General features: G+C 33.7%; 1 protein-coding gene across 3 annotated transcripts in view; it reads left to right on the top strand.

The window, feature by feature from the left end:
- Nucleotides 1-16,208, top strand: part of IPO11 (importin 11) — a 225,219-nt gene that overhangs the window by 80,598 nt on the left and 128,413 nt on the right. For all 3 annotated transcript variants that reach the window (XM_046671978.1, XM_046671979.1, XM_046671980.1), the window contains exons 20-22: nucleotides 574-687; nucleotides 8,189-8,304; nucleotides 16,032-16,108. In XM_046671978.1, coding sequence (XP_046527934.1) covers nucleotides 574-687; nucleotides 8,189-8,304; nucleotides 16,032-16,108 — 307 coding nt within the window. The remainder of the gene's footprint in view (nucleotides 1-573; nucleotides 688-8,188; nucleotides 8,305-16,031; nucleotides 16,109-16,208) is intronic.

The raw sequence follows: 16,208 nt of genomic DNA, 5'->3' as shown, positions 1-16,208 counted from the left end.
TAAAACTGGTTAACTTCATCCATAGTGGGCTTAACAGTTTTGTCTTTTGAAAAGGATTGTCTTCTCCTGTGTTTCCACTATATCATTACATTATCCTCTCTCAGCATAAGGGTTTGAATGTCTACCTTTGCATCCTTTTCTTTCCAGTGCCTTGTCCTCAGGGCCTGAGATTTGGAAGATGCCATCAGATAATTGTTGAATGAATGAGTAAATGCTGACACTCTTTAAAACAGTATAATTTTCAGTTAGGTAAACTGTTTTGTTAAAAAGAACCAGAATATAACAGCATTTTCTGTTGAACTCTAAAGAAATAATTGGCCTCAATATGTTGTTTTATATTCCTAAAGTTTATTTCATGCAATAAATTTGGTACTTGTTTAAAAATATTTACTATAAAGCTCTGTGTCTCTATGTAATGTCTGATTTATCTTTACATGGATATATGCTTAGTATATTACATCTAGTAAGTTGTATTTGCTGCCTGGAACTTATTGAGTCTGTCATTGTTTCTTAAAGTAAGTAGCCTTCTTTGCTAATACAGTTCTTGTGCTTCTCCTACCTCTGTTGTCATAGATCCGACCGTATGTAGGATGTTTGGTACAGTATTTGCCTCTTCTTTGGAAGCAGAGTGAAGAACACAATATGTTGAGATGTGCTATTCTTACAACACTTATTCATCTTGTTCAGGTAAGTTACTTCTGCGCAGTTTGTTTAGTACTTTTTTTCTTAAAAATTTTTCATTGTTTTCACATGGTTTATGTTAATGATAGTGAAAAGTCTTATATTTAATGTCTCTTTCATGTGTGATCTAAACAGTTTCAAAAACACTTTTTGTATGTTTATTTTGGACATTTTTGACATCTGAAAAATAATTCTCTACTTTTTTTAAAGTTGATCTTTTTTCATTAGATATAGTGGATCCATTGATGGTAGACTCATGATTTGTGTAGTCCTTCATACCTTGCATGCAGTTTCCTTCGTATTCAGGGCTTTTCTGCATAAACTTACTCTCCATTTTCATTTCTTTTTCTTGTTTTAAAATAAAAATTTTCCCTTCTGTAAATTATGATGGCAGGAAAATGGGTGAGTTGCTTTTGAGGGTAGGAGTAAATTTGATTGTAGACATCTTGATCTTGAGGTATTGGGATGTGCAGCAGGTAGACAGGAACTGAAAACTTGAGAGAGAGAGTGGGCCTGTAGCTCTCATTTGAACTGTTACAGTGAACTAGAGTCTGACGGGGAGAGTGTGGAGAGGGCAGAGCCTAATGCCAAGACTTAGAGTGTCGGGGTGCAGGGATGCTCAAGTGACTTTTACTGCCCTCACCCCAAAGTTTGGTAGATTTTCCAATGAGGAGATCTCTCTCTAAATTAAGAATTATTGCTCTAAAATGTTCTAATAAGTTTTAAAAGAAAACACACCTTTCTAATATTAGTTTTAAAAAAACCTTTCTCTGGCACCCTGGTACTTTTTTGGTGCATAAACTCATTCTTTCAGTAAATATTTAAGGATGAATTTTGTAGTTAGAAATTTCTGTCTGAGGCAGTTTTAGATAAATGAATAGTGATATAAAACTTTTTTAAAAAGCACTTTCTTTTTATTTTTAATGAGTGTCTGACTTAGAAGCTCCTCCTGTTTACCCTTCAGTTCTTGTGGTTCTCCTGAAAGATTATATCCCTTTTATAGATGAGGATACAAAGGCTAAGAGAAAGTTAGTGACTGGCCTGAGATTGCTCTTTACGGAACAGAACAGAGTGCTCCCCACACCTTTTCCATCACATCTCTGCCAAAATGCGTTTTTAGACTCAATTTGAGAGTTTTATGAGGGAGGTGTGAAAAAACCCAGCTTCTGTGTCTCTCCAGATCGTTTCACCTCAGGAAATCGTAAGAAGCCAGAGAGTAACCTACACGGAATGTTTGGAGTGTCTAGGGCCTTTTCCCTTAATCCTGATGCTTACGTGCCCTGTGTGTGTGGGGGCCAAGGGTGCAAGATTCCAGCCAAGTAATATCTACCCTTTTTGGAGAATGCATATATTGTTTAATATTAAAATTGAGACTGTAGCTTAAATTAAGTTTTTCAGCCATTTGAGAAGATTGTACTAAGGGTTATTGCTAAGTTTCCTTTCATGCAAAACACTGCCATCTTTTGACTTTTAAAATTTCACAGGCAGATATTAGTGTAAGTATTTGTATGTTTTTGTTTTTGTTTTCATTTTTTAAATTCTGGGAACCTAGGCTAGTAGTCTGACTGGGGAGGGTGATAATGCCTGAAAATAAACCTTTTAATCTGCAGTAGATGATCTCAGTGGAAGTAGGCATTTATTCGTACAGTAAACATTTTTGAACACCTGCAATATGCAATACATGGTACTAGGCACTGGGATACAGAAATGAATAGGGCAAGCTCTTTGTGATTGTGGCTGTCTAGGGGAAGACTAAACAGTTATGTGTTCTTTTAGTAATAAGAACATGGTGCTATGGGGGCCCGTGGTGGTTTACCTATCTCAGACTTGAGGGTGAGGTGGGATGTCAGGGAAGGCTTCCTGACAGAGGTAGTACCTAAATAGAGTTGCTGTTAAACGGTGCTAAACGAGAGGTGTTAATGAGATGGTTCAGGGATGAGAGTGGTAAGGATATTTTAAACAAATGGGCCAGCATGTGTAAAGCCCCCCTAGGCATGAGAGAATGTGGTACTTTTTGTTTCTTTTTTTAGGTACATATTGATCAGTTCTACATATAGATAGGTTAAGGAGTCAGTTCTTGAAGACTTTTTATGAAAAGTAGCAGTATCTCCATTTCCAATTTGGTGGGCGAATCCACTTTCAACACTTACAACTGGTCTCTTAGGCTTTTTATCTCTTTAGCTCTAAGTAACATACTTATATTGTTCATTCTTGATTTAAGCATTATAGACATTATCTCTTGACTTTCTTGTATGGAAGATGAAGATTTAATTCTTTCATTCCCCTTTATGTGACTCCTATCCCCCATCCTCCAAATATAGTTATGTTGTAATTTAATTTAGGTCGCTATTTAGTGTTTTTATTTGTGTGATTATATAAAAGCTATTAAATGCATGTATATCATTATGTTATGATTAATTTTCTTTTTCGTACAACTGTTCCTCTAATCTACACTCATGTATTAATAATTTTGTTTTTTTAGCTTGTAAATTTTACTGTGTAACAAATTATGTTAAACTTAGTGGCTTAAAATAACATCCATTTGTTAACTCCTGATTCTGTAAGTCAGATGTTCAGCACCCCATGCCTGTACTCTTTGATCGGGATCTGACAGGCTGAAACTGAGGTGTGTTCCAGGCTAAGGTCTCCCCTGGAGGCTTTGGGGAAGAATCTCTTTCCACAGTCACTCAGCTTGTTGGCAGAATTCAATTTCTTGATATGTAGGACTGAGGTCCCAGTTTACTTTCTGACTGTCAGCTGGGGCAGCTCTCAGTCCCTAGAGTCTGGCCACCTTCTTTAATACGTGATGCCCACCATCTTCAGTATCAGCATCGGAGAGATTCTTGTATGTCAAATACCCTGAGGTTTTGAATCTCTGACTCTCCCTTATGCAACTAACCAGAGAAAACTCTCTTGTTTTAATTTTAATTTTTTTTTGAGGAAGATTAGCCCTGAGCTAACATCTGCAGTCAAACCTCCTCTTTTTGCTGAGGAAGATTGGCCCTGAGCTAACATCTTGCCCTTCTTCCTCTATTTTATATGTGGGATGCCTGCCACAACATGGTTGATAAGTGGTGTGTAGGTCTGTGCCTGGGATCCGAACTGGTGAACCTCAGGCTGCTGAAGTACAGCGGGTGAACTTAACTGCTATGCCACCAGGCCAGCCCCTAGAGAAAACTCTCTTTTGAAGAGCTCATGTGATTAGGTCAGACCTAACTGGATAATTTCCTATCTTAAGGTCACTTGATTTAGGACCTTAATCATATCTGTAAAATTTCTTCACAGTCATATCTAGATTAGCATTTGGTTGAATAACTAGGGAGTGGTGTGTGTACATTGGGGTCAGGAACCATAGGTGGTCATCTTAGAATTCTGCTCACTACATTTAATTCTCTGTGTAATCGAACCTATACTCTTCACCTGTTGTCTAAACGTTTCTTTAGTTTCTTTAGACGCTTCAGGTATTTTGTTCCCTTTGTCATCTTGAAATATGGAAGATTCCTGTGTGCTTTAGTCTGGACTGATTTTACTCTGTGCCCGTGTGCAGTTGTTATAACTGGATCTCCTTTCACTGTCATCAAAAGGATTCTTCTTGTCTCTCCTTTCTGTGGGATGCCTGTTTTCTATACTGGTCTTCCTTGTTTTACCTCCTCTTTCTGATGCAGAATTTTGCAGGATGCTAGTGGCGTCTGCAGAAGATACATGGGAGGTAAATTTTTTTGAGATTTTGTATGTGTGAAAATGTCTTTATTTTGTTTTCACAATGCTTAGTAGTTGACTGGGTATAAAATTCTAGATTTTCCCTAAAAATTTGAGAGACTATTTTGTTGTCTTTTAGCTTTCCAGAGTTGCTCTTAGGAACCCTGAACCATTTTAATTCCTGATTCTTAAATGCATCATCCCTCCTTTCCCATTTTGGCACCTTGTACCTTCTTCTCTGTTTTCAATTTTATGATGATGTGGGTGTATTTTCATCCCATTGTTCTGGACGCTTGGTGGATATTTCAACTTGGAAACTCATGTTCTTGGGTTCTAATAACTTTATTGTATTTCATTGATTATTTCCTTCCCTTCATGTTTTTCTTTTGTTTCTGAATTTCTTATTACTTAGATGATGAATGAACCAGTCCCCTACTTTTCTTACTGTTCTTTTCTGCTTTTTTTTCTCTCAGTCCTTTTGCTTGACTTTTCTGGGGAATTTCCTCAGCTTTATCTTTCAACCTTTCTAATAAGTTTTTCCTTCCTGCTATAATGTCTGTGAATTCTTTTTTGTTTTGCTGAATAATCATTTTACAGCATTTCATTTTTATTTCATGAATGCAATGTTTTCTTTTGGTCTACCAAGGATATTAATGATATATTTTTTCCAAACTTTCATTTTGCATGGTTTCTATTTCTTTCAAGGTGCTGTTCTCTATTTGTTTGTTTTGTTCTCTATTTTTCATATTAGATATTTTAATCTTATCTGTGATCCTTGTTTGCCGGTTTTTTTTTTTTTTTTTGGTTAAAAATCTGAAGTGTACACAAAAGAAGGAAAAATACTATAATGTCTTATAGTCTCCTGCCTGTTACATGTTACATCTCCCTGTTTTGTATGGTATCCCTGCTCTTGATTACCTGATGTCTCCCTGTCTTGAGACCATTGGTTTTACCTTACCAGAAAATATGCTGGTTCAGGGGAGGGCCACTGGTTTGACAGTTTGTGCACATTGATGAAATCTTGGCGTCAAGCTGCTTTTTAAACACGTTCTAGGGGTCATCTTATTTTTAATACCTCCTCGTCAACTTCCCCCTTCCGAAAGACCTGGTGCTGTCAGTTCTGGAGTTTTTTGGCGTTTCTGTAGTGTCAATGTAGTTGCTTCTTTCTCTTTTTTTCACTGCTGGCTTTGAGCTTCGGTTTTCTGAGTCTGCTGTCAGTTACCACATGTCTTTTTTTCTACCTTCCGAAAATGAGTTGCTTTTATCTCTTATGCTATTTTTGTACTTATGGCTTAGGTCTTTAAAAACAAATCCTCCTGTATCCTTCTAGTGGATCTTGGGAGAGAACAGTAGTAAATACACGTGTTAAATCTGCAAGCTTTCTCCAGATATTAACACAGTGATTTCTAATACTGAGTTGTTTGGTATGGCTGGAACATAGAATATGGAACTTGGCTGTGGGGGCCTGGTCAGGAAGGTGTAAAGAACATCTCTTGAACTTCACAGGAAGGGGTGTTAACATTTTTATTTTAGGAAGATAACCAGGGTACCAGTAGGACATTGATTTGGAATGGGATAAAACTAAGATCAGGGAAAGTAGTTGGGAGGCTCTTCTGTTAACTATGAGAGAGGTGATTACCCGAATTAAAGCCCTGGAAAGAAGGGGAAAGGTTTGAAAAATATTGGAGAGAATTAAGGATCGTTCAGATGTGAGGTGAGGAGGAAGAGGGGCCAGGAGGTGATTGCAGTATAATTTGTCACTAGTTAGATAGTGGTTCATGTTCCTTGAGTTAGGAAATCAGGAAGGGGAACTGTTTTTTAGGAAGACAATGAGTTGGTTCAGTGGTTTGAGCTGTCTTCTGGGTGATGATGTCCTATAGTCATTTGGAGTGTCAGGAGTTCAGAGATTTGGATTCGAGATAATAGAGTTGGACATTATCAGCATGTGCGTGGGGCATGAGAAGAGAGCCAAAGACAGTACCCTGAGAAATGCCAATTTTTAGAGGGTGGTGTTCTGTTTTTCCCCTTAAGTTAAAAAAAAAATTATATATTCACAGGCAGTTGCAAAGATAGTACAGAGATATTCCTTTGTACACTTCACCTCATTTCCCCTTATGTCTTATGCATTTGTAGTACAACATGACTTTTCCCTTTTAACCATTTCTGATAATTTTATTAATAACTGATGAATTTGTTTTTGAGCTTTCATAGTATTGTAGACAGTGTCTTGTAGTTGTAACTATGGACTGAAAAAAGCTGCATATCTGTAATTGGACACACTCTTCAGGCCACTAGTTTACAAAGGTGAATCTCTTTATGCTTTGAGAGTCTTGTATGTTTAGCACTTGCTTACTTTGGTTTTGCTAATGCCAGCATATTGTGCTCAGTGGGATGTGCATTAAGTAAGTAGGTAGATTCTAATTTTCCCAGGAAATTTTAAGTCTACTTGATAATCAAAATGAACTTGACTAGTTTTTCTTAATGTTCTTTCTTTTTTGTTCTGTTAAAGATTGAGTTATGGAGAGTGAAATTTAACTGAATTTTAAGGCCAATATACTACTTTATTAAGTGTGACATTTTTATAATTCTCTTCCTTTGGAAAAATCTTTAATAAGGTCTTTCAACTGATTTTTAGTTATAGATAGGGTCAAACTTATACTTAACATATTTAAGGATAAGCTTTATTTGTTTCTACTGAAGTTATCTGTGCCCCACTGATAAAAATAGAATTTTGTACATGTATGTCATCAAAAGGGGAATAAATATATATTTTGTTACATTGTAATCTGCTATAAACTATATTGACATTTGAATTATTTCCTGAGTCAGGAGGCATTTGATGGTTTATTTGGTTTCCTTCTGTGTCTAACAGATTATAGAGATTACTATGGATTCGAAATTGACTTTTTATTTTTTTTGTTTTCTTTCAAAGTGCTTAGATTTAGTGTGATACACTAAGACAAGCTCTATAAGACAATGATTAGGCAAACTAGAATCCTAGATATGACCCCCTCTTCTTCCTCCATCTTTGTGTTCTTGGCTCAATAAAATATTAGCAAATATTCACTGAAGAAATAACATGTGTACATATTCTTTAAAAAGCTTACAAAAAAGCAAAAAACCCAAAATTCTCCCTTTACCCCCTTCCAAGATCCTTTTCCCCTTCCTGTATTTAACTAGGGTTAATAATTTCTCCTATTTGCTCCCAAGAAACATTTTTATGCATATATCTGCATATACATATGTAGCTATTTAAAAAAATTCTTTGGCATATGGACTTGTTATACACACTTCTGCACTTTTTTAATCCAATTTGTATTTGTTTTTGAGATTGTTTTTGTTCCACGCCTAATCCTTTTTCATGGCTAGTCAGCATCATAAAATATGAATGTACCACAATTTAATTATCTTATTGATAAATACTTAGGTTACGTTCATTTTAGATTATTTAAGTGAGGTCATTTACAGAATTTAATATATCAGTGTTAACACCTCTTCAGTAGTCAGAGAGGGGAAAATATATTTTTATATGTGGAATCTCTGAAAATGAACCAATGTGTATACCCTTGGTGTATATAGTTTTGCTACCGTTAGGCAATTGAATAATATTTTTTTGCTACTTGCTTTCCAATTGTAAACAGAACTAACTTTATTTTAGTAGTGCTTTTAATTAGGACCATTCTTTAAAAATCTGATTGATTTATTTTTTATAAGTTGGTTTTAGGGCTTTTTTATATGGTAGGTGATTTTTTGGTGGGGGTGGGACCTTAGAGTGTCTTATGTTAAGTTTTATTTATACTTCCTATAGGGATTAGGAGCAGACAGCAAGAACCTGTACCCTTTCCTGCTCCCAGTTATTCAACTGAGTACAGATGTTTCCCAGCCTCCACATGTTTATCTTCTGGAAGATGGTTTAGAATTATGGTAAGAGGAAAAACTTGATACCATGGGTCTTATTTTTCTCCTGGTCTTCACTACTCTCATGCCAATAAAGCAAAGATCATGTAACAAGGCTTAAAAATGTAGCATTTAAAAAAAAAAAAAAAAAAAAACAGCTTTCCTGAGCTGGATAACTCCATCTTTTCTTGGCAGCTATCACTCAGTGTAGGCTTAGAATAATCAAAGTTAAAGGGGATGTTTCAGTAAGCACTCAGCTGCATTTCATCTTTTGGAATTTGGAATGTAAAATGGAGATCTTGATAAATTTTCAAGACTAAAAATTGACTTAAAACTTCCAGTGTGTTAAATGAGACATTTTGGGGGATGTTGAGGAATTATTTTTCAACTGCTGACTGCCTTACCCAGTAAGTACTGAGATACTATACTTCAGCCCCAAATTTTAGTGCTATTAGTCTTGACTTATTATTTTATTGAGGGAGTAGTATGTAGTGTTAAGAAGTGAAAAAAAAACCCCTGTTTCTGTGGCAGCTCCGTGCCACAAACTGTGTAAGGAGCTGTGCTAGAAAAATTTTTTTGCTTTCTTAAGCTTATCTTACTGATGGCAGCAGTTTTCTGTAGGGCCAGTCTTTATGTAAGATGTAGTTTATAATGCAGGGAAGATTTAAAAATTCTGATACATAAACTGACTTGGAATTAAAAAAGCAAATCACAGAAATTAACCATAGAAATGACGTTTGTGGTGTCCATCTGTCCGTTCATCCTTCCTTCCTTTAGTTTATTTAGATGTCTAGGAATGAACAGTTTTTTGATTCTTAGAAATTGTCTTTGGTGCAAATTATAAATTAATGATCTGTATCAGAATACTAGATGGACGATTTGAAAACATAGCTACGTAGATATTACTTTGCAATTTGTGTTTCTTATATTCTAAGTTATATTGTTTGGACTTAAATGACTTCTAGACAGTTTGTAAATTAGCATGCGTTGGAAACTTTTATGATCATATATTTTAATTTGTACTGCATGGATTACTCTAGATCATAGGTTGGTAAACTTTTTCTGTAAAGGAGCAGACAGAAAATATTTTAGGCTTCCCAGGCTAGGCATTTTCTGTTGTAACTGTTCAACTCTGCTGTTTTAGTGCCAAAGCAGTCATAGACAGAATGTAAACAAATGGACATGTGTTCAAATAAAACATCACTTACAAAAATAGGATGTAGTTTGGACTGGCCCATGAGCTGTAGTTTGCCAACCCCAACTCAAGATTAGAAAAAAGAACATTAGTCTCTGGCGGATAAATACTTTCCTGTAAATATGTAGATACTATATGATGTTGATTATTAGGAAAATTAAAAACATTAGCTGTAATTGAGACAGACTCAGATACTTCTCGATATTACAGACTTAACATATTAATGTGTTTACTAAAGGTGTATAAATTTTTTAAGGATTACATGAACAGATAATAGTAAAAGTACATTGCTCTGTTAATGGTAATTTCTTTTTTCCTAGCCTTTAGTTATATGTAAACAAAATTAAATCATTACAATTCATTTTTAAAATTTATTAATAGACAAGATTCTTTAAAGAATCAAGATACACGTTTCTTCATATATTTTTCTTAGTGGGTTAGAACTCATATTTGGAATCAGATATAGGTGCCAATCCCATAATACCACTGCAGTAGTTTTGTCATCATCTTCTGTGAGCCTCAGTTTCCTTATCTGTAAAATGAGGAAAAATAATTCTTACTTCACATGATTGTTGTGAGGATGAGATAATGTTTGTAAAGTGGTTAGCACTTTGTCTGTATATGGCATTTAAAGTGTGAGAATCAGTGAGATTGCTTAGGAGGAGAAGGGCAGATAGAGAACATTGTGCTTAGGGCAGAGTCCTGAAGAACTTAGAACATTTTGAGGTCACATGTGGAGCCATCAAAGATGACAGAGAAGAGCTGTCTACTGATAGGGGAGGAAAACCAAGCCAGGAGAGGAGAGTATTTCCTAAAAGAGGAGTGGTCAGCTAGGTCAAGTGTTCCTGATGCTCCTAGTGACAGTGGTACAGAGAAGTGAATTTGGCCAGTGGAGATGATAGGAGGGGTTTCAGTGGAGTAGTAAGAACACAAATTAGAATTGGAGTAGATTGAAGCATGAATCAAAAGTTAAGTGAGTACCAACTGTGAGCATTGACAACTTGTTTGAGAGCTTTTACTATGAAGAGAAGTGTAGAACTTGGGCAGCAGTTGGCTGGTGTGGGCAATGCAAGGTCCAGAGGGATGGATGAAGCTCAAGAGAGTGAGATAATTGAAGGATGCAAGAAGGGATGAGATTCAGTGCAAGTGGAGGGGTTGATTTTTGTTTACAAACAGCAGATACTTCATTTCAACTGGATACTCAAAGAACCAACCTTTGGCTTTGATTCTCTTTGTTTGTTTCCTATTTACTAATTTCTACTCTTATATTTATCTCCTCTTTCTACTTGCGTTAGGTTTGTTTTTCTGTGTTAGTTAACCTACATTCTAAGATTTAGCTCAGTAATATTTATTCTTTCTTCTTTCCTAATATAATCATATAATACTGTAAAATATTTTTAACCAGAATTTGAACAAAAGACCTTGCATGAATAGTTTTTTTTAAGCAACTAGAATGGGGTAATGGATACTGATAAACAACCAGCATCAGCGGTATACCATTAAATGTAGTATGTTCTTCTTCATTTTAAAAAAGACTAATTTGATTGCTATTTGCCGTCCACTCAGGAGATTATATCGTTCTTTCTTTAAAATTCTCTCTTTAAAAAACTTTGACTCTTGAGATAAACTTTGCTTGCTAAAGTGAAATATATACTTTTAATATATTGTACAATTATGTTTTCTAATATTTTTTCTAATTTTATTTTTTCCTCTACTTATAAGTGATCTGGATCTATAATCCACGTTTTGTGATACTGTGGATTTTATATCAGGGTTTTACTTGTTTTACCAATTTTTAAAAATCATTTTCTTAATATTGGAATGGTCTCTGTAATATAGTAACTATTCTTGAGATCATTTGGAAATTCAGTAATAAAGGGAACTGGAAATGGACTCATGGCAGGGGCCAGGGAGTCAATCAGTTTTGACAAGATTCTCAGAGTGTTTCTTAGTTATTAGTTTATACATATTGTTTTGGCTTAGACTTTTGATGTCTGTTAATTCTAGCACTTAGTCCCTTAAGATAGTATTAAAAAAGTTATGTACATTTTGCTTTATCTCCTTATTTTTAGTTTTATTTTATCTCTTTTTAAAAATACACTTATTAGAGATTTCTTTTATTAATAAGAAAGAATTACATGTTAGATTTATGAATTCTATGTTTCTATCCTTTCATTACTTTATTTCTACTTCAGATTTTTTACTTCTTACACTTAGTTGTGGGTGTACTTTCTTAAAACCCCAAGACAAATGGTTATTTATTACCTTTGTTTTTCTTAAATGCTAAAACATTTAAATTTGTGAATTTGTCCTAGAGTGTAGCTGCCTATTTCCCTTAAGTCTTGATGTATTATTGCAATTTTTCAAATTTCTTTGACACAACATCATTTATTTTTTGCTGATAATTAAAGTATATGATTCAGGTCTGGATTTATTGCATAGTAAATACAACATGTCACTTGTATAATTTTTTTAAGCTTAATGTGAATTTTAATGACTTCTTATAGGCTCTATTTTTGGAATATATTCACATTAATAATAATGATGCAGACTTTTATATCTGTGTATATCTATCCTTTTTAACTCGTAGGTTGTGTAGTTCACATTATTGTTTTGCTTTTTCATCTTTACACTGATTTATTAAAATATCCCATTCAGTTTTCTTTGTCTCAGTGTCCCTTTTTGTTTCTATCAGCTTTGACCTGTAAGTTTTAAAAAATATTATTCACTGCACAAAATTTTGGTACTTTTATGTATTCTTAAAAGATTAAATAAAATATAATATTTAGAATTAAAAATTTTTTTAATTGTGGTAACATTGGATTATAACATTATATAACTTTCACATGTATATCGTAATATATTTCTAATTCTCTGTAGATTACATCATGTTTAGCACCCAAAAATCATAATCCATCACCACACGTGAGCCTAATTGCCTCTTTTCCCTCCCCTCTCCCAAAAAACAGAGAAAAAAAAATATTTTCATGAAGCGTCGTGTGATATATGTTTGTTGTGATTAATTTTCTACCTTTTATTTCTTTTGAATTTAAATTTTATCTGATATTAATATCATCATCTGGTTTATTTTGTTTAAATTTGACTTAACTATCTTTGCTAATCATTTACATTTTAGCCTTTTTGTTTGTAATTTAGTTATGTCTCCCAATCAGAGCAAATTTTTTAATGTTTTTTATTTTAACCTAACTAAAGATGGTTTACTGCAAAAGAATTTTAGTGTTCTTACATTTGTTTGTTGAATTAATATGTCTGTCTTTTTACTTTATACTCTCTTTTCTACATTTTTTGTGGAAGGGTAATATTAAATTTTACATTTCTGTAGTCAGAGATGTTGGTACATATAGCTTTGTCTAATTATTCATTACACGAGTACCTTTTCCCTTTCCTTGATGGTAAAGAATTTAGTGCTTTGAATGTATTTGCCTTACTTCCTCTCTTTTCCAATTTGTTTAATCTGGAGTTACATACCATGTCATTTTGTTTTTAAGTAGTTTAAATTCTTCAAGATTTTTTCCACTTGAGTAACATGGTTTATCCTGTGGAAACTAGCATAAGAAGAGAGAGTGACAATGACCTGACTGGCCTTTATTACTAAGGTAATGACTGTGAGAGAGAGAAGGAACAAACTTCAGGTAGAATCTTAATCTGGATCCATTGACGAGGAGAGTTTTTTAAACATCTTCTAGGATTTAAAATATGCTCTTCACTTTTTTTCTTGGTGAAATCCCATGACTGGATTGTAGTTTTTCTTTTGGTTTCATGTTTATTTTAAAGGTGAATAGGATAAAGTCTTTTTACCTTTCCTGAAGTTTTATTCTTTAAAAAGTGAATCAAATCCTGTTATTGTTGATTGGGGTAAGGTGTCTAGAGATATCATTACTGTGTACATGGGAAAGACTTCATTTTGGGGGTGGCTGGTTGTTCCTGTGACCCCCGCAATTTTGTCATTTAATATTTTTGAAATAGTTTATAAATACAAAATAATATGGGGCTCATATTGTTTGTAATTATTTATAACTTATGTAAAGTGAAAACCTATTTTCTGTACCCTGGTTAAGAAACGGAACAGTAAGAATGCCTGTGAATCCCATGGTGTGGCATCTTTGTGGAACCCTACTTCCATGCTGGGGATGACCCACTGTACCATTTTTTTTGTTTTCATTCCTTGGTTTTCTTTCTTTTGTTTTAATGTTTTTGAAATCACATGTGTGTGTATCTCTAAACAATACATTTTAACTTTATATAAATTGTATTATATGTGTTCTAACTTTCTTTTTTGCTCCCTGTTTTGAGATTCATCCACATTGATGGATTTAATGGTATGAATGTAACAGAATTCCTTTACTTATTCATCATTTTGTTTGATATTCAAATATAATGCAACTCTGAACATTCTTGTACATGATTCCTAGCACAAATGTATGAAATCTTATGCACTATGTACATTTCTGACTAGAAATGGAGTTGCTAGGTCATAGGTATATACGTATATACATATTCAACCTTACCAAATAATAATAATAATTTTCCAAAGTGATTATATCAACTTTCACTCCTGTCAGCAGCATACAAGAATTCCAGCTGTTCTCTAGCTTTGCTGATATGTGGATGTCAGACTTAAAATTCTGCTAATGTGATGGGGATAAAATGTACCTTGTTTTGGTTATAATTTACATTTTCTTGATTATAGTCAAGTTGGATATCTTTATATTTTTTATAGTCAAGTTTATTGCCAATTTTTGTATGTTCTATGAAATGCTTGTTCATGTGTTCTGTCCATTTTTCTCTTATTGAATAGTATCTTTTGGATATTATTCCTTTAGATACTATTCCTTTGTCAGTTATATATATTGAAAACAGTTTTCTCCAGTATGTGACTTACGTTTTAACTTTTTTGAAGCATCTTTTGATAGACAGTAATTTTTAACTTTAATATAGTCATGTTTCTTCATCTTTTCCTTTAATCTTTCTCTAACCTAAAGCCACAAAAATGTTCTCCTGACGTCTTGTAAAGTAAAGCCTTACCCTTCTCATATAAGTACTGGAATTATTTTCTGTGTTGTTTGTGAGGTGTAGAGGTCTAGTATGTCACCACCGAAGACTAAGTAGTCTAAACTTTCCTTACTTAGCTTTGGAACCTCATCTGTCACACACTAAGAGGTCTGTTTCTTGTGCTTTTTATTTTGTTTATAATATTAATTACAGTGACTTTTTAGTAAGTCATAATATCTGGCAAAGCAAGTATCTCCTCCTATTCCCCATACTTTTTGTTTTCTTAAGAAAGTTCTTGGTCATTTGCCTTCCAAATAATTTTAGAAACAGCTTGCCTAATTTCCAAGGAAAACCCTGTAGGAATTTGAATTCAAGTTTTATTGATTCTGTATAACAGCTTAGAGAGTTATGATGTTAGAATGTTGTTATCTATGACTCTTATAATATCATCCATTTAAATCTTAAGTATTTGATGTATAGAAATTCAATTGATTCTTGTGTATGGATCTATTTAGCAACCTTGCTGAACTCTCTCAGTAATTTGAATAATTTGTCTATGAATTCTTTCTCTTTTCTATCAGTCATGTCTTCTGTAAATAAAGACTATTTAACTTTTTCTTCTGCTACCCTTGTATCTTTTATTGACTCACTTGGCATATCATGTGCGAGGCCCTCCATACATGCGCTCAATAGATGTCAAGGTAGATAAGGTAATAGAGAATGTTCTTTGAGGCGTTCTGTTTTTTGCAGAGAATGGTTTCTGCATATCATGACATGGTGTGTTTTCTATGAGTGTTTGGTAGGTACTCTCTTAGAAGGTTACAGACGTTCCTTTTTGTTTCTAATTAGAGAAGAGTTTTTATAGTGAATGTTGGGTTTTGAATAGGATCCCCCTCACCTCTTTTCTTGCATCTATTGTGACAATCATGTCTTTTCTCCTTTAACTTCTTTGTGGGGGTGGGAGAGCCGGAGGTAAAACCAACTGCACACTTCTGTGATAAACTGCAACTCATATATGTTTTACTTTTTATACACTGATTATTTTAAATTGCTAATGCTGTGAGTGAGATTGGCCTGTAATTGGCCTTTGTTCATATTGATTGTTTTACTGAGTTCATATTTATTAAACATTTAGCATAAGTTGTTTTACTAATTAATTAGCCCAGTGTCTCGTTGAAGGGATACATCAATTACATGTGACAGAAGAATATATCGAGAAAATAAAAACAAAATAGTTTTTATCTCTCCTTGACCAATCTATAAAAATCATAGTTTTGCTTTATTATTATAACTGTATTATAACTATATTAGTATGTGATTACTTTCCTATTTTTGCTGTGTATATAAAAATAATAATTATGATTTATAGATAAGTTTTTAATTTTAATGAGTTTGGTAATTTTTTTCCTAGAAAGATAATTTTTATAACTTTCTGTATTGCCCATTTTTCTTCCTTTAGATGGGACAGCTTTTTTGTATTTAGCTTGCATTATTAACAGCTTTAATGATTGTGGAAAGTGATTTAATCTTTTTTTTTTCTTCCTAGGTTAGTGACTTTGGAAAACAGCCCATGTATTACCCCAGAGTTGCTTCGTATATTTCAGAATATGTCACCACTTCTTGGTATGTATTAAAGCATAAACTTAATACTGTTTTTGAATGTAGTCATAATTTTGGCCATTATAGATGACTTTAAATTATACCTGTTGTTTTTACTAACATC

Source organism: Equus quagga, chromosome 9, assembly GCF_021613505.1.
Source record: "Equus quagga isolate Etosha38 chromosome 9, UCLA_HA_Equagga_1.0, whole genome shotgun sequence".
Classification (NCBI taxonomy): Eukaryota; Metazoa; Chordata; class Mammalia; order Perissodactyla; family Equidae; genus Equus; species Equus quagga.
Note: the sequence above shows the minus strand (reverse complement) of the source record. Positions and strands in the feature narration are given on the sequence as shown.